General features: G+C 38.2%; 2 protein-coding genes and 2 long non-coding RNA genes across 5 annotated transcripts; all 4 read left to right on the forward strand.

Moving 5' to 3' along the window:
* Positions 1 to 213: 213 nt before the first annotated feature.
* On the forward strand, positions 214 to 1,623 carry LOC131312902 (acyl-CoA--sterol O-acyltransferase 1-like). The gene has a single exon (XM_058340918.1). It carries the CDS (start codon positions 338 to 340, stop codon positions 1,463 to 1,465), a length of 1,128 nt encoding a protein of 375 aa, XP_058196901.1. The 5' UTR covers positions 214 to 337; the 3' UTR covers positions 1,466 to 1,623.
* A 5,269-nt stretch (positions 1,624 to 6,892) lies between these two features.
* On the forward strand, positions 6,893 to 7,928 carry LOC131312908 (uncharacterized). 2 transcript variants are annotated; one of them, XR_009196013.1, is made up of 3 exons: positions 6,893 to 7,081; positions 7,201 to 7,329; positions 7,368 to 7,657. It is a non-coding gene; the product is annotated as an uncharacterized LOC131312908 (long non-coding RNA). The 2 variants fall into 2 exon arrangements; XR_009196012.1 differs by having other exon boundaries at positions 7,201 to 7,928.
* A 153-nt stretch (positions 7,929 to 8,081) lies between these two features.
* On the forward strand, positions 8,082 to 8,375 carry LOC131312909 (uncharacterized). Its single transcript, XR_009196014.1, has 2 exons — positions 8,082 to 8,165; positions 8,228 to 8,375. It is a non-coding gene; the product is annotated as an uncharacterized LOC131312909 (long non-coding RNA).
* A 4,244-nt stretch (positions 8,376 to 12,619) lies between these two features.
* LOC131312904 (acyl-CoA--sterol O-acyltransferase 1-like) lies at positions 12,620 to 13,746 on the forward strand. The gene has a single exon (XM_058340921.1). The coding sequence runs from the start codon at positions 12,646 to 12,648 to the stop codon at positions 13,744 to 13,746; it is 1,101 nt and encodes a 366-aa protein (XP_058196904.1). The 5' UTR covers positions 12,620 to 12,645.
* The last annotated feature ends 8,593 nt before the right edge of the window (positions 13,747 to 22,339 follow it).

Genomic DNA, 22,339 nt, shown 5'->3' on the forward strand with positions numbered 1-22,339 from the left:
AACACAGTCTATATATCTCTGTAACTAGGCGAATGTTAAGGTAGTTTCCTCATTCCTGCACCTGAGCGGCACTAGATTCTCTGCGCCAAATTAAAAACTGGGCCACTCGCGTGCATTTAGACCAGGAAAATTGTTTTCCTTAGCACCAAAAAAATAAATAAATAAAACCAGGAAATTTATGTCTTTCCCTATTTGCGCTGGTCCCGCTGGTGCTGGTTTTCACTTTCTCTGTGCCTGTATTAATACGTTAGCAACATACACATCCAGTCCGAACTCTTTCTCTCCCGAGTCACACAGAGAGAGAGAGAGAGAGAGAGAGAGAGAGAGGGAGGGAGAAATGGAGGGAGAGATCATCTACCCAAACTACAGCTTAGATAAGGAGATAAGTAACTTCATCAAGGTATGGGTTTCAGTTATTACATCCCTATCATACTGCAAATTTACAAGTAAAATAGTACCAAAAGGCCTACTTAGATTTCTCACATTCATCCCTATCATTTGCCTCTTCTTATACCTCCCTCTCAATCTCCACTCCATGCACCTCGGTGGCATGAGCTGTTTCTTCGTCGCTTGGCTTTCCAATTTCAAAATCCTCTTGCTCGCCTTCGACAAAGGCCCCCTCTCCGACCCAACTCTCTCTCTCCCCAAGTTCCTCGCCATCGCTTGTTTCCCCATCAAGAAAACCGAACCAAAAAACCCACCTCCAGAATCCATAACCAAACCAAACCCATCTCCCCAAATCACCAAAAAATTAGGCCACAAATCGGTTAGGAATTACGCTCTCAAGGGGCTTCTCATTGCTGCCTTTGTGCAAATTTATGACTACAGTGAGCGTATACACCCGAAGGTTATTTTGGTCATCTACTGCTTCCACATATACTTCATGTTGGAGCTGATGCTAGCCGCCGTCGCAACCCTGGCTCGAGCCACTCTCGGGTTAGAGCTTGAGCCGCAGTTCAACGATCCGTTCCTCTCCACCTCCTTACAAGACTTCTGGGGGAAAAGATGGAACTTGATGGTCTCGCGTACACTGCGCCCGACCGTATACGATCCTACCCTCAGCATCTCGACGCGGATCGTGGGCCGGAAGTGGGCCCCGTTGCCTGCCGTGTTCGCCACGTTCGTGGTGTCGGCCCTGATGCACGAGCTTATATTCTACTACTTGGGGCGGAAGCGGCCCACTTGGGAGATCACGTGGTTTTTCGTTCTCCACGGGGTGTGTTTAGTTGTTGAGATAGTGATAAAGAAGTTGTTGAAGGGCAGGTGGCAGTTGCCTCCGGTGATCTCGACGCCATTGACCGTCGTGATTGTGATGGGTACCGGCTTTTGGCTGTTCTTCCCACAGTTTTTAAGGTTCAAAGCGGACGCAAGAGCGTTTGAAGAGTACGCGATTTTAGGAGCCTTCGTGAAGGACGTAGTTGGTGGAGCTCTGAGGTCGCGGCATTTCAATGGCACTGCAGTTTAACATTACACGCGCATGCTCATTAATTAATTGTTTCTTTTTTCACAAAAAAACAATCATGGATTAGGTACTACTCCTATAATAATCATGGATTAGGAGTCCTATTGTACTATATTTAGTAAAACTAAAGTGAAAACCTACTAAGATCTCGTTGGGCTAAATAAGTCAATTGACTTAATTTTTTATTTTTATTTAAATTTTTTTGTATTTGTTAATTTTTTGTCAATTTTTTAAAAATTATTGCATCATTATGATAAGAGAAATCTAAAAGGTAAAAAATTATTATCAAAATTCAATTTTTTTTTAAATAAAAATAAAAAAAATTGATTTATTGACTTATAATTGAATTGAGTTGAGTAAGCGTTAGGCTTGAGTTGAGTAAGCGTTAGGCGTGGTTGAGGCTGGATCTTTACGGCTTCAAGTTTGAGCTGCTTTCACACGTAACTGTCAAGTGTCTCGTGCCTTGTCCTATACTCAAGAATAACGACTGTCAGGGCTGAAGGCTCTCTTTTTTACATTAGAAATTAGAACTTGCCAAAAAGGGTATCTTCCTTTATCCTTCTTCTCACACGCTTATGAAGGCTAATGACCGAAATGCTCTTCAAAAGAAATAAGGATCAACAACCACTTTTGTTGACTTGAAGTCGCCCTTTTATGGGTAATTTGTTGGCTTTAAGAAATTAAATGAATTAATTTTTTCTGTTGTTGACCACCTTGCCGACCAAGCGCGTTGCAAATATTCATGTTGTTCCCGTGACATATAGCACTTTGAATTTGTCTGTTCCTGAAGGCATGACACAACGCATTCTTTATAATATAGCTCTATGATTATTTGTCCCCGATTTAGATGTTTATGTTTTGCAGGTGTTTTGGAAAAATCTATATTTGAGTATCTAGCCTACAGTTCAATGTTCAGCGTCTCGACAACAATGAACCGAGTTCTGAATCTTTAATAGAGACGAATCTCCCCATTTCTAGCCTCTTATGCTTCCAACCAACTCTATTGCTTTGAACCTTTTTCTTTCATTTTTTTCGATCAAGGCATTAGACCTCCAATTGACTTGGGAAACATTTTCCATCTTTCATGTATATAATATGCAATCGTATCATTTTTTGTGCTTTTGAAGAGTAACGTGAATCCATCTCAACACAACTCATATACGTATTTTTTTTTCTTTTTATCAACGGGAAACTTATTTTTATTCATGAAAATTTCAACAACATTTAGAAAAGAATGAGTTAGAAAAGTCTCATGGATATTCATATATTTCCCCGAAATTGTAGCCATGTGTTCCAACAGATAGAGAGTTAGAGAATTTAGGCACAAATCTCATGGACAACACCGTCACAGAGAGGGATTGAGAGAGGGAGATAGAGAATTCGGCACAAATCTCACAAATAACACTGCCGCAAAAGCTGTGCACTCCCCTGAATAAATCAAGAAGGTAAATCAACGTAGAGAGATGCCGTGAAACTTGCTTGCTTCTAACGTAGAGTCTGGAAAAAAAATGGTTATGATATATATAACATTTTCATAAGAGTTGTCAACCCTCTTTAATTGAACAATAAATACTTAGGGTGAAAAAGTTTTCCCCACCATCAATTGAGTGCCTTTGAAGCTAAAAAGAAAATGAAACAAAACACAAAATTAGACAAACAGTGAGATAAATATAGAGAACATGAGATTCAATGAATAAGTCAAAAATGCTATAAATACAAAGTAGTTACTGTTCATTCAGAGTGGTGGTCTGCGGCTTCAATGTGGAGGAGCCAATGCTATGGTCAAATCGAGAACCACACGAGATAGAGAGAGGAATGCTCTAAGTACTTAAATACTAAATATTTTGGTTAAATCGATGCCCAAATCATATATACTAAGGTCAGATCGAAATTTTCTTATTACGTACTCTATAATATAGATGCCCAAATCATGGAATCAATTATGACATTTCTTTGGTCAATAAAATTTGAATTTACTTATTTAGGTAGTCATATAGGATAGGTAGGATATACTTGTACAATTAATGCTGAGAAAAGGGAACAAAAGTAAATCAAAATAAATTGGAAAAGGAAGGGGATATGTTTAGTTAGGGGAAATGTGTAAAATTTAAAAGGAAATCCTCTTTAATGCTAGCAATAGGTCAACATATAATTTGAAAGTTTGGAAAACGTTTACATTAGTGTAGGTTTATACATTAGGAAATATTCATTTGATCGGATGACTACAAAGTTAATAGGAAGTACAATCGAACGGTTGTAAAATGTGCTATATTTGTATGCATAGATATTTTCATGGAAAACTGTTCTGTTTTATAATATAGATATAAAGATTGGAAAAATGAGATGAGTAGTTTTTACCACGTCTTTACCTCAAGTCATTGCAAAAAAATGAGATGATCAATGTTGTGAAAGGTGGTAGTGGAGTGGAGAATTGGAATCTGCTATTCCGAAGAATTTGGTATGATTGGGAAATTCAACAACTGGAGGATTTACAAAAAAGACTTCATGCTGTGACTTTGGATCTTTCTTAACGTGATTTGTTGAAGTGGAGGTGGGCCTCTGATGGTTGTTTCTCGGTGAAATCAATGTACAACAAATGGGAACAGTCTGGAAATGTAAGAAATCTGGTATTTTTGGAAACAATCTGAAAAAATCTCAGCCCTCCTAAGGTGGAGATTTTTGTGTGGATAGCCCTTCAGGATAGAGTGGCTACTAGATCTGTGCTTCAAAGTAGAAACTTGATCCTTGAAGGCAATTCAGCACTTTGCCCGTTGTGCTCTATGCATTTGGAGACACCCCAACACCTTTTTCTACATTGTAAATTCTCATGGGATGTTTGCTCTTTGATCCTGAATTGGTGGCATGTGAGATGGGTGTGTCCTCAATCTTTGGAACCTCTTTTTACTTGGTGGTTCGATAATAGATTTAGAAATTTGGAGAATCATTTGTGGGTAACGACATTCTTTGCTACAATTTGGTCATTGTGGTTGGCGAAAAATGACTACGTGTTCAATAATGCTTCAACAGGAGTAGGGCAAATGGATGAGGTGATCAAAACCAGAGTCGTGATGTGGATTAAGGTGAAGTTTGATATCAAGGTATACATTGTGGAGGGTTTTAAAGGTTTCCTTGATGAAGTTAGAAAGGTGAAATTATAATATGTGTTTGAAGTGTGTCAGGTGATCTGTCCATCTGTCTGTTGGATGCTTACTTTTAGTGTTTCTCCCCTTTTTTCTTCTTTGTCTAACCTCATAAGTGTCGTGTACTTTCGATGTTCCCCCTAGATGTAACCTTTCGAGATTTATAAAAGTTTCTTTTGCCGAAAAAAAGATTGGAAAAATGGCGGTCAATGACGTGTTTTGTTAATTAATTAATATCCGTTAAATATATTTTCAGCATTAACAAATATTCCCAACATGTATTTAGCAGGTATTAATTATCAAAACATGTCATGAGCCGTTATTTTCCCATAAAGATTTTACATAGAAAAAATTTATGAGGACCCACAAATCACCTTTTCCTCCTTCCTTTAATGCGCTTATGGAACAGATGACTGGCCTGATTTAGAGGTGTAAAATGGGTCGGGTCGGCACGGGCACGGCACGTTTGAAGGCGGCACGGCACGGGCACGGGCACGGATTAATCCTGGCACGGCACGGGAACGACACGGTCTTAGCGGGCACGAGGCACGGCACGGGCACGAAAGTGAGTGGGAACGACACGGGCACGGCACGAAAGTTGGCCTGGCACGGCACGGCACGACACGGTCTTAGATGGGCACGGCACAGGCACGGCACAGAAGTGGGATGGGGCACGAATTACGACACGGCACGACACGGTTCTAGCCAGACACGGCACGGCACGACATAGGCACACGGCACGGTACGGGCACGGAAGTGAGGGGGAACAACACGGGCACGGCACGGAAGTTGGCTTGGCACGGGACGGCACGACACGGTCTTAGACGGGCACGGCACGGAAGTGGGATGGGGCACGAGTCACGACACAGTTCTAGTTAGGCACGGCACGGCACGGCACGGATACGACACGAGGTATGGAAAAACCAAAAAAATATATATGCTATTAAATAAACAAGGGATTTCATATTATAGTTTACTTTATTTCTATGTATTTTTTGATAGTCCAATAATTTATTAATCTTTTCCTTTTATTTAAGTAAAATAAGCTTTTAAAATATTTTATATGATCAAGATATTATCATGTTTGAATTTTGTTTTGAATCAAAATTCAAACATGATAATATACCAATTACTACACATATATTGATATATATAATGCGTATTATCTTATAAAGATTTTTAAATATATATATATATAGAAAATAAATAAGAAAAAATAATAATTTAAAAAAAATTGGTTTTTAAAAAAATAATCTCTATGGGGTTCGAACCCAAGTTCTTGGGGACTTGACACACATCTCAAACCACCAAAACCAACAATCTATTAGTGTTTATTATTAGAACAAGTAATATATATTATATAATTCTATTTTATAAAAACGGGCCTCTTATACGCTAGCCACACGATTGCAACACAAGTATGTCGATCCATACCGTTCATTTCATTGTTCTTGGTGTTTTAATCACTTTAGCAAATTTTCGGGTCTATCAGGTTTTGGAAGCCCTCTCATCAAGACGTAAATTTATTAATAGAATTTTTTTTGTTCTGTGCGATCAAATATATAACGATAACCAATTTACTTCATTTTTTGCATGAATGATATAATCACTCCCACAGAAAAGGTAGACGGTTCCAATTTTCAAAAAACAACTCGAGTGGCCCTAAAGTGGTGCATTATAGGACTTTAATGTTTTTGGAAGTACCGAATGTGTTCTGATCACGTGGTTTCCGACATCTGATTATCACCTATTTTGGGGAGAATGATAAATTTAATAAGATCTTAAATCGTAACGGTTTAGATCGAATATTCGAAAACATGAGTCTGTAGCTACCTTTCAAATCTATACATCTAACTTATCTAGTTCTAAACTATTGTATTCCGCTATAGTCCAATGTATACTAGTCACACGATTGCAATACAAGTATGACGATCCATACTGTTAATTTCATTGTTCTTGGTGTTTTAATCACTTTTGCAATTTTTCGGGTCTATCGGGTTTTGAAAGCCTTCTCATCGGGACGTAGATTATTAATAGAATTTTTTTTGTTATGTGCGATCAAGTATATAACGGTAACCAATTTATTTTATTTTTTGCACGAATAATATAATCACTCCCACATAAAAGGTAGACGGTTTCGATTTTCAAAAAACTACTCGGGCGACTCTCAAGTGGTGCATTATAGGATTTTACGAGAATTTTTCTTTATTAAGTGCATATGGATTATGGTGCGACTGTTGCACATGATCACACGCTCGTATAAATTGAAAGAGACGAGAGGCGCAAGCCCTAGCAGCCCACTCACTCCTCTCGGTATCTCTCACTCTCATCTCAACGACTCAACGCCTCTCTCTGAGTCTCTGACTCTCTCAACGTCTCTCTCTCTCACTCTCAGCGTCTCTCTCGCTCAAGTTGGGCCACTCAAAACCCCATTTTCCTTCAGCTTTGCATCATTCATCATCTCTTGCAGTACTACCAGGTAACCATTTCGAACAATTTTTTGCATAATTACAAGAGGTTTATCTTTTTCGCATCTCTCCATATCATCTTCTCCAATACGTTTGGTTGCTTACCCACTGTCCATGGCCAAAAAATTAGTGGATACAAGGAAGGAAAGGCAGCTGGAATGGCTTCTTTGCAACACACAAGTATCAATACCACAGTTTTATGCAAAAAAGGGGCGATTTCCGTAATGGGTGTTTCGGCTCTTCTGTCGTCACTATCGAGGTTCAGAACCATTGTGGGTTTCCGTTGTCACTACCGAGGTTCAGAACCATTGTGGGTTTTGCGAGAGGTAAAGTTGATAGTTCTTAGTGGAGATTTATATACATCATGAATTGGAATTTGGTTTCGTTCTAGTTAGGGCTGATAAAAAACCCACGCTGCTTGAGTTCGAGTTGGTGCTTGTTCCTTAAAAGCTCGTTCAAGATCAGTTTGGTACATAGATAAAGCAAGCTTGAACATTTTTCTAAAGCTCATTTAAGCTTTCATAGCAAGCTCAAAAAAGCTACTACTCGGCTCCTTTGGCTTGTGATGTATAAAAATTTCCGAGATACTCGAGATCATCTATGGCTCGATAAAGCTTGTTCAAGATCGGCTCATCGCATAAACAAGCTTAAAATTGAACATGTTTTGAAGCTCGTTAAGTTTCAAATCAAACTCGAACAATTAACTGTTCGATCCATTTATGACCCCCAATCCCAACGAAATGATGTGTATATCTAAATCTGCTCGTTGGGATCTATTCTGTAAATATTCTCTGTGGGATTGGGCACTTAGTGTATTTTTTTTGTTGTTTTATAATGTTGGAGTAATCTAAATTTGCTTATTGGGTACTGCATTTCAATTAAACACCCCGCAAGTTGTTTACTGCTTGCTCTTGTATCACTTTGCGCAACTCTGTTCTATGGCTCAATTTATGCAATGCACAGTGGCAATCAGTATCCAAACGTTATCAGACTTGATTCAGAATTGCCATTGATCTGTGCTCCTCAAAGCCGGTAAGATGGGATCTGTACTACTCGTACCAAAGCCGGTAAGATGGGACAAAGCCCTTCTCTTCTGTATGTTTCTTTTTTTCCTTCTTTTTTTTTAACCGAATTGTTGGTTTGATCTGGTTTAACAGTTGGGTTTTTTGTGTGGGTGTGATTGCAATACTCGGTGAATGAAGCGGTTGCGGGTTGAAACAAGTATGTTGCGGTTGTTGGGTGCGTTTGGGCACCAAGTCTTTGATGTTATTCCTCAAAGAAATTGATACTGAATTTTTTTTTTTTTCATTTTTCCCGTTGTGGTTTCATGTCTAATGCATAGCTTTCAATCTTTTATTTTGATTGCCGGGGAGGAAACATCATATGAAAGAGATAGAATAGTTCTACGAGCTCATTCACTGGCTTGTAAGGAAAGCCATGTATTTGGGTTCTTCCAAGATGGGACCATGTCATCCATGTTAGTTGCAGCCACGAGAATTAGGAACTTTTCACTTTCAGTACAACTATTTAATGGTGCTTATCTGAATGACACATGACAAAATCATTTTAGGTGAAAACAGGATAGGATATTTAAGCAGGACTCCTGGCGTTGAGTGATTGAAATTGTCTGGTACTTTAAAATGTTTTACGCGATTGTTATTTGCTCCGTATGTTCCTCTTCATGAGAAGCTATGCTATGGACTTGAATTCTTGGGGGTGAGCGGTTGTTTAGAGTGGGGAATTATCCCAGAGGGTCTTGCTAAAATCGATGGCAACACGGCCCGGCACGATTTAAAAAGGCACGGCACGACACACGATTAAGTAAACGGGCCGGCATGGCACGATTCAAAAAAGGCACGGCACGACACGACAAAAAAGGGCACATCATGATTAATTAATCGGACACGGCACGACACGACACGACCCGATTTAAAAAAACATGGCCCGACACGGCACGACCCGACAAAAAGGGGCACGGCACAGCACGACCCGACAAAAAAGACACGACACGACACGACCCGACAAAAAAAGGCACGGCGTGATGCGGCACGATTAATTAATCGGGCACGGCATGACACGACACGATTTAAAAAAAGCATGGCCCGACATGGCCCGACAAAGCAAAATAGCCCACTACAGCACGGCACGGGCGCGGCACGGCACGGCACGACATGGCACGATGAAGTAAATGGGCACGACACGGCACGACACGAAGCACGGTTGGCACGGAAGTAGAATGGCACGGCACGGCACGGCAGGCACGTTTGACACCCCTAGCCTGATTGGAAAGCTTTTCTACAAAATGGCCTAAATGCCCTCCGAAAAGAGGCAATCAACTAAAAGCTCTCTTTTTTGACCGTGCATCCCCAGGCTTTAAGAATTTTATTCTTTACCCCTCATTCCGCTATATCCATTTGGACGTCTTCCTTTTCGGGCCGAATAAATCTAAAGATATGTCAAGACCTGAAAAACTAATGGGAAAAAGATGGCCAATGACGTGTTTTGAAAATTAATATCCGTCAATAACATTTTCAGCATTAATAAATGTTCTTAGTATATTCTTGACGGATATTAACTATCAAAACACGTCCTGAACCGTCACTTTCCCAAAACTAATTAGGACTTTAATTTTGATGAGATGAACATGGCCCATTAACTTCCAATTTCAATTCGACCCCAATGTGGTACACCACAAATTCAATCAAGGCCCAAAATAACATTTTCAGCCATTAATTGATTGATAAATCCCTTTTTAAAATTTGGCCAAATTTAGGTGTAAATTTCACAATGTAATTTTGCATCAGCAGTATGTCAACAAACGTAACTTAGTTCGTCGGTAAAATAGTTTAAAAATTGGAGAGTGTGACACCTTTACCGACGAGCTTGTTGTGTAGACAAAAGTTGATCTATTACTATAACAATCATTCTACAACTACAAATACAAATACAAATATTTATATAAATTTACTCACATTCACATTGAGATCCACACACATCACATCTAGTATGTATGGAACCCACCAAAAGATGTGAATGTGTTTCTAAAATGTTTGTGTGCATTTGTGGTAATGTAGTAATTGTTATTCTACAGTAATTCTTTAACAGCCACGTAGCTGCCATGTAATCCTTGAATGCCAACCACATCTTCACATTATTGGTTTTCAATTCATGTAAAAACACTAAAGATAGATCTTGTATGATAACCTAAATTCAGCTCTTAAAATTGAATCAATTAAGTAATAAGTGATTCAGTAGGTTTGATAACGATATTATACACTGATTAACAAATTAAGTGCTACTTAAAATATAGACTAAAAAATTGAAAAAAATTAAATAGATTTGAGCTACTTAATTTTGGCTGAATTCTTGTGTACTTAGATTTAATCACCACTACCACTCCCACCACCACTACCACTCCACCACCCGTACAAGAACTCCACCACCACCACCACCACTCCATCACCACCATCCCTCCACCACCACCACCACTCCCCTATCACTCCATCACTACCACCACCATTACCACACTGCCACCACCACTGCCACATCGTCGCCGCCGCCGCCGCCACCACCACAATGTTTCCATTGCACAACTATCATTCCACCGACACCACTCACTGTTACCATTACACACTACAACAAATTACACTATTCCCGACTAACATTTTAGTCGCCAAATGTCCACTTTTTGGTCGGCAAAGGGTTTTCCCGACTAAATAATTTAGTCGGCAATTTAGTCTGGGAATGAGAGTCGGCAAATGTAATTGCCGACTAAATATGGTTTATTTTTTTTGTCCTTATTCAAATTTTTTCGTATTTGTTAGTTTTTCGTCAATCTTTTGGGGATTATTATATCGCCATGACGAGAAGAATCTAAAAAGTAAAAAATTATGATCAAAATCCAATTTTTTTGAATAAAGACAAAAAAATTTGCTTTCGATCGGGAAAAAAATTGAACGGCTTCGATCAGGAAAGTTTCATCGTGTGATCAATGTCGTTGCAACAAATATTTCCTTTCTTGAAATTTTGTTTAGAAGGAAGGAAAATTTGATATTCGCCGACCAAATGTAAATTTAGTCGGCAAATATTACTATTCCCTACTAAATTATTTTGTCGGAAATATTTTTCATTTATTAATTTTTTAAATTTTGGAAAAAATTGATATGTGCCGACTAAATCTAATTTTAGTCGGCAAAGATTGATATTCTCTACTAAATTATTTAGTCGGGAAATGTTTTTCATTTATTAATTTTTTTTAAATTTTGGAAAAAATTGATATTCGCCGACTAAATCTAATTTTAGTCCGAAAATATAACTATTCCCTACTAAATTATTTAGTTGGGAAATATTTTTCACTTATTGGGTTTTAAATTAGTGGGAAAATTGATATTCGCCGACCAAATTTATTTATTAGTCGGCAAATATTATTATTTCCTGACTAAAATTTATTTTAGTCAGCAATTGTTCAATAATTGGCGACTAAAATTATTTTAGTAGGGAATTTTAGTCGGCAATTGTGTAATTTCTTGTAGTGACACCATCAGTCCACCGCCACTACCACCATTACACCACCACCATTCACGGCCACCGTTACATAACTGTCACTCCACCACCACCATTACATTACTATCGCTAGCACTCCAACACCACCGCCACTTCATCACCACCACCACAATCACCATTCCACCATTATTATATGTATATTGTGACCATTAGTAAATTAAGAGAGAATCGAAACTAAAATTAATTTATTATTTTTTAATTCAGTACTTAATATGTTTACCAAACAGCTTTTCAACTTAAAAAATTCAGCATTCAGCTTTCAGTACTTAATTTTTCAGCATTTAGTTTTAGTTTTCAGTTTTATCAAACAGGCCCATAATACACTACATTGTTCCACTACATGACATACTTACATTTTATGTGATGCCCACTTCTGGTCCCACAAAAAATTAGAAATATATCCATAAATTTTAAAATATTATTTTATGGGGTCTTGTAAAAAAATCGGCTCCGATGAAAAATCAGTAAGTTTTATTTCTCGATCCATAGGGGCAAAATTGTTCAATTGTGCAGTTTCAGCTTTATGAATCCATAAATATTACTTACCGATATTCGTTGTAGCTAATTTTCCTGAGGTAAAAGGTAAAAAGACTATCCCAAATAGCTTTTAGAGATGGTCGCTTACCAGTACATCCAACAATATATATAAATTTCATAAACTTTTAGCATTTTATACGGAGGACAATTGGACACAATTAATGAATCATGATTTCCTCTGCAATCTGCAATTCTACAGCACCCAATGACAATTATGTAGAGCCCCATTCTATTTGCTACAGCCGCACAGCGTGTCAGAATAACTCAAGCCACTCTCGGGTCAACTCCAATTTTCATAAAGTCCCTAGCTAGTCCACTATTATTATTCCATAAAGTCCTGAATTGTTGGCGTCGTACGTTGCTGCTTAATTAATTTTCACATTTTCTATGCCTGTATTTTATACTTATATATAGTATCTGTCAAGTGTGCATGGCAGTGTCACAGAGAGAGAGAGAGAGAGAGAGAGAGAGAGAGATGGAGGGAGAGATCATCTACCCATATTGCAGCTTAGATAAGGAGATAAGCAACTTCATCAAGGTATGGGTCTCAGTAAGTATATCCCGATTATACTGCAAATTCACAAGTAAAATAATCCCAAAAGGCCTACCCAGACTCCTCACCTTCTTCCCTGTCGTTTGCCTCTTCTTATACCTCCCTCTCCATCTCCACTCCGCTCACCTCGGAGGCATGACCTCTTTCTTCATCGCTTGGCTTTCCAATTTCAAACTCCTCCTGCTCGCCTTCGACAAAGGCCCTCTCTCTGACCCAACTCTCTCTCCCTCCCAATTCCTCGCCATCGGTTGTTTCCCCATCAGAAAAACAGAACCAAAAAACCCACGTCAGGAATCCAAACAAGGCCACAAACCGGTTTGGAATTACATTCTCAAGGGGCTTCTACTGGCCGCCTTCGTGCAAATTTACCACTACAGTGAGCATATCCACCCGAAGTTTATTTTGGTTATTTACAGCTTCCATATATACTTCTTGTTGGAGCTGATGCTAGCCGTGGTCGCAGCCCTGGTTCGAGCCACTCTCGGGCTACAACTCGAGCCGCAGTTCAACGAGCCATATCTCTCCACCTCGTTACAAGATTTCTGGGGGAGTAGATGGAACATGATGGTCCCGCGTGCCCTCCGCCCGACCGTATACAATCCTACCCTCAGCGTCTGGACGTGGATCGTGGGCCGGGAGTCGGCCTCGTTACCAGCCGTGTTAGCCGCGTTCGTGGTGTCGGCCGTGATGCATGAGCTTATGTTCTACTACTTGGGCCGGAAGCGGCCCAATTGGGAGATCACGTGGTTTTTCATTCTCCACGGGGTGTGTTTAGTTGTTGAGATTGCGACGAAGAAGGCGTTGAAGGGCAGGTATCGGTTGCCTCCGGTGATCTCGACGACGTTGACTGTTGGATTCGTGATGGTTACCGGCTTTTGGCTGTTTTTTCCTCCGTTTTTAAGGTGCAAACCTGACGCGAGAGCGTTCAAAGAGTACGCGATTTTAGGAGCGTTCGTGAAGGACGTAGTACTTGGTGGAGCTGTGAAGTTGCGGCATTTCAATGGCAGTCTAACATCACACTAGGGGGGAATAGTCACGCGTCACAAATAAGAAGGTTTATTGCTTACTTAACTAATAACTGTATAAACATGCAAGTTGGCACATACAACTAAAGAGTCGTCCCTGTCATTATCGAGTTTTTTTAATCCAACCAATTCGTGTTACATATATTTGTGTTCATGTCAAATAAATAGTTGACCTAGATCCTCTATCTTCGTGTTACTTAGTTTTGAATCATGATATATAACTAGTTGCGTGTGTCCAAATTCTCAAACTCTGAAAGAAACCAAGGATGCGTATATACCAAGGCCTAGTTTCCCAAAAAAAAAAAGTGTAATTACTGGCTTTGTAGGCTATCTTTTTTGTTTTGTTTTTGTTTTTGTTATTATTATTATATATTTTTTTATTGCATTTGTAATTTTTGCACCAAGATCTTGTAGATTATTGGTTAATGTCGACGAAGGAAATCGGAAAAGTAAAAATTATGATTTTTACCAATTTTTCTGGAAACATCCAAAAAAAAGTCTCAAAAGTTTTTATTTTTTCAATTCCTCTAGTTGAGACGAACGAAAAATAATTAAAAAAAATTTGATGCAAAAATAAGAAATGCAAAAAAATAAAATCAATATAGATAACAAAAAAGTCAAGCGACTTTTTTTGTTTTTGTTTTTGAGACTAGGCCTTAATAGCATAAGGCCAAACCATCCACTCCCATCCTACTTCCAAACAAAAATTTGAAATTCATCCTCTCCCACCCGACAAAAGTAAAATAAGAAAAGTCAAAAGGGTAAAACTGTAATTATGTAGGACAATGCAAAAGTTATTTTTGTGTAAGAGAAAAGAATTTATTAATCTTTATAAAGGATTACAAATATTAAAGAATCAAGGGCACACCGGCAAGAAGTCACCCGAGACAACGCAAAAGTTACACGAAACAAAATGAACAGTAACTATTGAACAAAGTTTTCTTTTCTTTTCTTCTTTATTTTGGGGTAAATCATAGAACAGTGTTTTCGATTATACTATGTAGAATGTTTCTCAATTTCTAGCTTATGAATTAAACGTTAGTAGGAATTTTGGGCATTAGCAATGCTTTCTGTTGTGATTGTTACCCATCTCTAGGTTTTGATATTGTCGCGGTTCTAGAGAGAGAAGGAGCAGACCTAGGAATTCTTAGGTTTTGATATTGTCAAAGATCAACAATGGCCACGACAGCAAGTGCAGAGGAAGCGAACACCAGGCAACTTCATATTTCCAAATCGAATCTCCGTCCGGCTTGTGAAGATGGCGGGGACGTGTGGCTCGGGCAACCAGTGTTCTTTGAACCGTGGAGTACTAGTTCTTGTGCCGGAAAGGAACCAATTCATAGCTAGAAATTGAGATAAAGAAAGAGTGAATGGTGATGTGGTCTGGCAAAGCCAAACTTGGTGCTAAATTTGGCCCGACTTTTTGGCTTACTAATAGAGTTACTATGTTGATTTTCACAAGCCAAATTTCGGTTTTAGCAATGAATTTGGCTTAACATTTGAAATAAGTACGGGTAATCGAGGATGGGGATGACAAAACCATACTCACCCCATAACCGAGTAGGGATAATTTATGTTTTTACTACACTTGCTACTATTGGGTAAACCCCACCTCCAAATAGGTGGGGTGGGGCAAGTATTCATCAGGTACGGAGGAAATTGTCATCCCTACGGTCTCTGTACTAAAACTAAATTTTAGTAAGTTTGTCCTACGTTGGCTAATGGTGCGCCCAACTAATAGTGGCACACCATATGTCCACCATTCTAATAGTGGCATACTAGCGTTGTGCCAAGAGTTGTAAACGAGCCGAAACCTATTAAGTTCATCTCGGGTTTGTTAAGACTATTCTGGCTAAAGTTCGGTCCAGGCCAAACCTAGGCTCGAATTCAGCTCGTCAAGACTCGGGTTCGGCTTACCTCGGCTCAATAAACTCAACCTAACCCAAAATTTAGGAGAAAATAAGTATTAAATTATATATATAACCTAAAAAAATTATATTTGCAAATAGACCCCTAAAGAATTACTATATAAATTATATTCAACTACAGGTTCGCTAGCCTAACCAAGCTGAAAACTGTAAGGTTCAGGTTTGGTTCATTTAATAGACGAATCGAACTTGAACGAATCCTTACTGAGCCGAGACTCGAACAGTTCACAAATGGCCCAGTTCATTTACAACCCTCCTATTCAATGCATGGGGAGGGCGAAAAAAACTCTTTTGTGCATCGAATGGGTACACCGTTAGTTAACAAGCAAGAAACCAATCAATAGGTGTGTGGAGTCGCTAGGGGTGATACCGGTCCGGTTTCAACCGGTTTTGGATATTTTTTCGGTTGAAACCGGTTATCCGGTTTGAGCATTTTTAAAACCGGAACCGGTTGAAATAAAACCGGAACCGGTTGAAATAAAACCGGTCCGGTTTCGACTGGTTCAACCGGTTTCGGTCCGGTTTATTTGGTTAATCCGGTTTTCATTCATGGGCCACATTTTAGGCCCAACACATCAAAAAATTCACAATTCAACCCACAAAAATTCATAATTCAACACTTTTTTTGGGCCCAACAAAAAAGGATCAATTTTGAGCCCAATACATCAAAAAAAACCCATAAAAACATAATTAAGCCCATTACACAATTTATAGGCTTTTAAATTACAAACCAAGGGCCAAGCCCAACAAGAAAAAAAAATGAATGTTCAACAACACAGCAAGCTGCGGCAAAAAAAAAATGCATCCACCAGTAGCAACATCCAACAGTATCCACCATTAGCAACATCCAACAGCAACCAGCAGCAACACAACACCACAGCAGCAGCAACATAAAAACAGGCGACGCAGAAACACAATGCTTCCATATTTCAGCAACACTAACATGCATTCCTTTTATTGCCTGGCAGGAGAAATTAAAGTGCCCCTCAACTCCGGGATTCCTGGACAATACAACTGGATTTTCATGTCAACATCATCTATAAAGAGGTTGTTTGCTAATTTTTTACCACTTTGTTTATCATTTATAATCCCCCTATTTTAAAAGTTCCACCATTTAGTTGTCGAGAAAAAACCATTGATACCCAAGTAGCAAAAAACAGAAAAAGGAAAAAGAGTTCAAATATTTCGTTAACCTTCTCTATCTCCCACCAGGCTCTATTCCCCATCTTCCAAAATACTTATACTAATATTGCTATATCGTATATGGTTAGGGCATTCCTTAGCTTCAATTTAAAGCTCGAATATCTAGTAAACAATTCTGGGACGAGTAAAACATCTACTAGTCCATCAACATGTGTTCTTAAAGGTTACCAACTACTCCCTGTCATCAAAGTATCAGTCCAAAACTTCTCCTCCCCTCTTATTGCGCCTATGTTACAAAGACATTGGAATGTGCATCGGTTACACTTCTCAGTCCATCAAGACAATCGAAATTACTAGAGTTTATAACCTCGGACTAGGTTGGAGGAATTTAAAACCTTGATGGTACTTTTTGCGCACATATTCCCATTAAAGTGCATATACAAAACACCACTATTAAAATTACAACAGCAGTAAAATGCAAATTCAATTCAAAAAAGGGAAAAATTAGAAAAAAAAACTGGGATGAGTACGTTCTTGAATCATGACCGATTCCAGCAACATATTAACAAGCAACAAAACCAAATGACAATAACAATTAAAATGAGAGTAAAGTATCAACCGTACCTCCAGGTTGTGCATGCTTAGGACACATTAATGCCAAAAAGTCAAAAACGAAAGCCGAATCAAGTTATGATCTCTTACATGGTTCTTAAGATATCACAAACCAAAGAACACCTAATTCCAGATTCTTCACTACTAATTTTCATATGCATTTCAACTTCACAATAAAATCTAATCATGCAATGATCTTCAACATGATTCTTCAGCTATCACAAACCAGAAAAACCATTGAATTCCAGCCTGGACAACCAATTCTCGTGTACAGAAAAACGAATAAAAAGGAAAGTGACACATGATTTGAACTTACCTCTTTGTTCTTCACTCCTTTCTTTTTATCACAAATAAGTGACACATGATTCATCCTCCTTCAATGCTTCCAAAACCTCTAAAGATGACAGAAAAATTTATAATGCAAAACAAGTTAAACTACGAACTAAAAAAACAAAACTCATACAGTTAAGCTATAGTTAAAGAGTATTACCGGATTCAAGTACCTCCACCTCATCAAGTGCCTCTCGAAGAGATATTTGAGTAGGACTCCTCAACCAATTTTGTGCACAAATAAGGGCCTCTGCTACTTTGGGAGAAAGAGAGGTCCGGTATGGATCAAGAATACGTCCTCCCGTGCTAAAAACGGATTCGGATGCAACGGTAGATACCGAAATAGCTAGAATGTCCTGTACCATTTGAGAGAGAATGGGATACCTAGGAGAATTAACTTTCCACCAAGCCAACACATCAAACTTATCACCATGAACTTTAGAGTCTTTCTTGCTCTCCAACCAATACCTCTCTAACTCCGATTTGCTCACCATATTATTCTCCTCTTCCATGTGTCGCTCAAATTCATCGTCCATTTCCTCACAAAAATTCATATACTCCTTTGAATCCTTCTCACTTCTAAAGGACTCACCAACATTTTGTGTTTTCTCATGTTCAACACTCTTCTTCTCATACCAATTAAAAAGCTTTAGCATCCGCTCCTTTATCTCAATAACCTTCTTTTCAACAATACTTTTCTCATAGTGTTTGTTCAAGCTCCATCTCACATAAACAAATTTGTAACGGGGATCAAGAACATTGGCATACAACAATAAAGAGTTTATTTTGTCAAACTTCCCCCAATATTTGTCATACTTTTTGTTCATGCCACTAGCCAAAACCTTCAACTTAGGGTTATCACTATTTTCCAACTTAGCAATTGCAGTTTTTATGGTCATGATCTCTTTGAAAAATGTATTGTATGTCACATACAAAGAACTCGAAAATTTCTCGGTTATAATGTAAAACACCTTAAGAACTTCAACATACATTTCCACAACATTCCAATCATCACTACTAGGAGTACCATGTGTTACATGTTTCCCTCTCCCTTTCCCTTGGCCCCTCTCATGTTGTTTCTCGAGATTCATAATGTCACTTAACCCACCATGTACTTCCCCTTCCAATTCATTATCTACAGATTCTACACCAATCTCATCCTCTCTAACACCAACAATAAGTGAGAGATTATCTTCATCTTCCAGTCTCTCAAAAGCTTTTTGAAACATCAAAGCTCTGTCCAGCATAAAGTATGTTGCATTCCAACGAGTAACAACATCTAAACATGGCACAAGTTTAGAAACAATTTTTTCTTTATCACAACATGATCTAAACTTGGCATACCTTTACGGTGAGGATCTCACATACCTCACAATGTTGCGCACTCTTGCAATTGACACATCAACATCTTTCAACCCCTCACGTACAACCAAATTCAATATACGAGCACAACACCTAACATGTAAATACTCGTGGTCTAGAATAGTGGTGTCTCTTTTCTTGGTCTTCTTCTTCAAAAAATCAATTATGCCATCATTGGATTTTGCATTATCGATTGTGATTTTCAAAAATTTGTCAATCCCCCATTCCACCAAACATTCTTCCACCACCTTACCAAGTGTCTCTCCCTTATGGTTTGGAACTAAACAAAAGTTAAGAATTTTTTTGTGAAGCTTCCAATCACAATCAATGAAATGAGCAGTGAGACACATATAGTTAAGATTTTGAAGAGAAGTCCAAGTGTCCGTGGTAAGACAAATTCGTTGGTCTTTAAGTTCTCTTTTCAAAGATTTCTTCCCATCTTGGTATATTTTCATACAATCTTTTGCGACCATTAATCTACCTGGCGGATTTTCCCACTTTGGTTGCACCACGTATATGAATCGTTTAAAACCTTGACCCTCAACAAAACGAAATGGCAACTCATCAAGAATAATCATTTCAGCCAAGGCCTTTCTACATGCCTCCACACTAAAGTTAACGGAGGTAAGCTTTGGAACCGCGCCGGTGCCTCCTCCATTCACGGGTTCAAACGCTAGAGTTTTTTGTCTCTTACCTGGGTTCTTCTTCAAATTGTACTGGCTAAACTCATACTGTCTACATATCAACTTAATATGTGTTTTCATTGATGATGTCCCATTAGAATTTGAATCACAAGTATATATTTGGCCACAATGGTTACAAACAGCCTTTTGCTTTTGTCCTTCAACCTTTTTCAATTTCTCAAAATGATCCCAGACTTCAGACTGATTAGCCCTACGTTTCGGACTACGTTTTGGACTACGTTTCGGACTCTGTTCATCCACTGTGATGGGTTCATTATCAACATTATTAGATCCAATACCAGTAACACCAGAATCATCCATCTACAAAAAAAAAAAAAAAAAACAGCAGAAACAAGTAAACAACAACAGATCAAAAGCCACCCTTCACAGCAAAAACAACAACAGATCTATTCATACGAGATGAGACAGCCGATGAAACCGTAAGGACTTGCAAAAGTTCTGATTAGAGAAAAAAAAGAGCAAACAAACACAGAGACAGAGAGAGAAACCTACGTGTGAGTGGACAGAATGGGAGACAGTCGGCCGGATCGCCTCATGGATCACTGGTCGTTCCTCGTCGTTGACAGGAGAAGAGAGATAGCAGCTGGCCGAGGAACTCGTTGATAGGTAGGAGAGAGAGAGAGAGAGAGAGAGAGAGAGAGAGAGAGAGAGAGAGAGAGAGAGAGAGATTCAAATCGTGGTGGGAGGCTGAGAGCTGGGAGAAGTGGGAGGTCTGAGACAGAGGGGATTGTGGGATGCGGCGTAGAATGAATTTTTTTTTGGGAATTTAGGGCTCAATTGGTAAAGGGGTTAATATATATATATATATATATATACATATATGTATATATATACATATATGTATATATATACATATATGTATATATATATATGTATATATTATATTATATTATATAATATATCCAGTCTGGTTTCGACCGGTTTTTAGAAGACGTAAACCGGAAACCGAACCGGAAAACCGGTTTGTAAAATTTTTAAAACCGGAACCGGATCGAAATTATTCAACCGGTTTAAAAAATTCGGTCCGGTCCAATTTTTCCGGTTTCGGTCGATTTTCCGGTTTCGGCTAACACCCCTAGGAGTCACTTTCTCTGAAAAATATGCTGATAAAAGTTAAAAAGGGAGTAGCTACCCATTCGATGCAAGGGCCAAAAAATTCACATTACTGGTTTTTTTGGCCTCGTGTATCGAATGAGTACAATGCTATTTGATAACAAAAAATGTTGTTTAATTTTTTTCTGGCCACCCCATGTTCGATGCATGGTAGCATCGTTCTCAGTACTCTATGCACGGGAAGACATGTATCTATAGTTATGAATTAAATTTTGGAAGTGTGAATAAAATAAACTCATATTGAAAAATCTGAAAATTTTGGAATGCGTGGTTCAAGGCTGGAGAGTACATGTACACAACACATTTACTTAGGGGTTGTTTAGCATAATAAGCCAAATGGCTTATTTTTTTTGTTCTTATTCAATTTTTCTTTTGCATTTGTAAGTTTTTTGTCGATTTTTTTTTAAAATTATTGCTTCTTCATGACGAGGAATTTAAAAAGTAAAAAAAGATCGAAATCTATTTATTTTTAATAAAGACGAAAAAATTGGCTTATTTTCGTCTTTATTCAAAAAAAATTAATTTTTGATCGTAATTTTTTATTTTTTAGATTACTTTTGTCATGAAGAAACAATAATTCTCAAAAAATCAATGAAAAACTAATAAATGCAAAAAAAAGGAAAAAGTCATTTAGCTTATTTAGTATATTACTAATTAATTAATTGATGGTGGACACAAGGTGTGCCACTATTAGTAGTAATAGTTTAGCGTGGTGGTGCCCTAGAATAATTTGAATAATTTTTTGTGAAGCACACCCTCAAGTGTATGGACCCGGCAACATTATTTGGTTGTGGTTTGTCTGGACCACCACATAGCAATGGTCTCGGAGCATGGAACAATTATCTCAATTTTTAGTCCTGGCCCATATACTATATAAGAGTATTATTTATAAACCTAATGACCGTAACGTAGCCTGTGTCGTTCGCGAGTCCTTTCTGCCGTCTCTCCTCGCCCGCTAAAGCCCGTCTGTAGAAGAAGACGAAGACGAGGAGTCATCATTTCGAATCGCGGCTTGGTCTCCTTGTAAGTCTTTTATATTTCGATTTTTTTTATTAACGATTCTATTACAGTATGTCTTTCTGATTTATATGTAGGTTTTTTTTCAATCATTCTCTTCTACTCTCTCCATCCCATAAAGTTAGTGTTATACAAATTATGTGCAATTTTAAAATAATGTACTTACCAAAATACAGTAACTTTTTGTGCAATATGTGTCTTATTTAAAAGAACTCAATGAGATCTTTTGAAATAGTTTAAAAAATTCAAAAAATTATTTTAGAAAATACATTGCTTTTAAATTTGAAAATTGCACGTAATTTTGTAGGGAGCCAATTTATGAGATGGAGGGAGTAATAAATTTCTCTCCAATTTCTAGGGTTTTGGGAAGCTCAAGATTTTG

Source organism: Rhododendron vialii, chromosome 13a (assembly GCF_030253575.1).
Source record: "Rhododendron vialii isolate Sample 1 chromosome 13a, ASM3025357v1".
NCBI lineage: Eukaryota > Viridiplantae > Streptophyta > Magnoliopsida > Ericales > Ericaceae > Rhododendron > Rhododendron vialii.

Bases quoted from the DNA above. Each gene is read 5' to 3' on its own strand.
- LOC131312902 (XM_058340918.1), top strand. From the start codon at position 338: ATGGAGGGAGAGATCATCTACCCAAACTACAGCTTAGATAAGGAGATA.
- LOC131312904 (XM_058340921.1), top strand. From the start codon at position 12,646: ATGGAGGGAGAGATCATCTACCCATATTGCAGCTTAGATAAGGAGATA.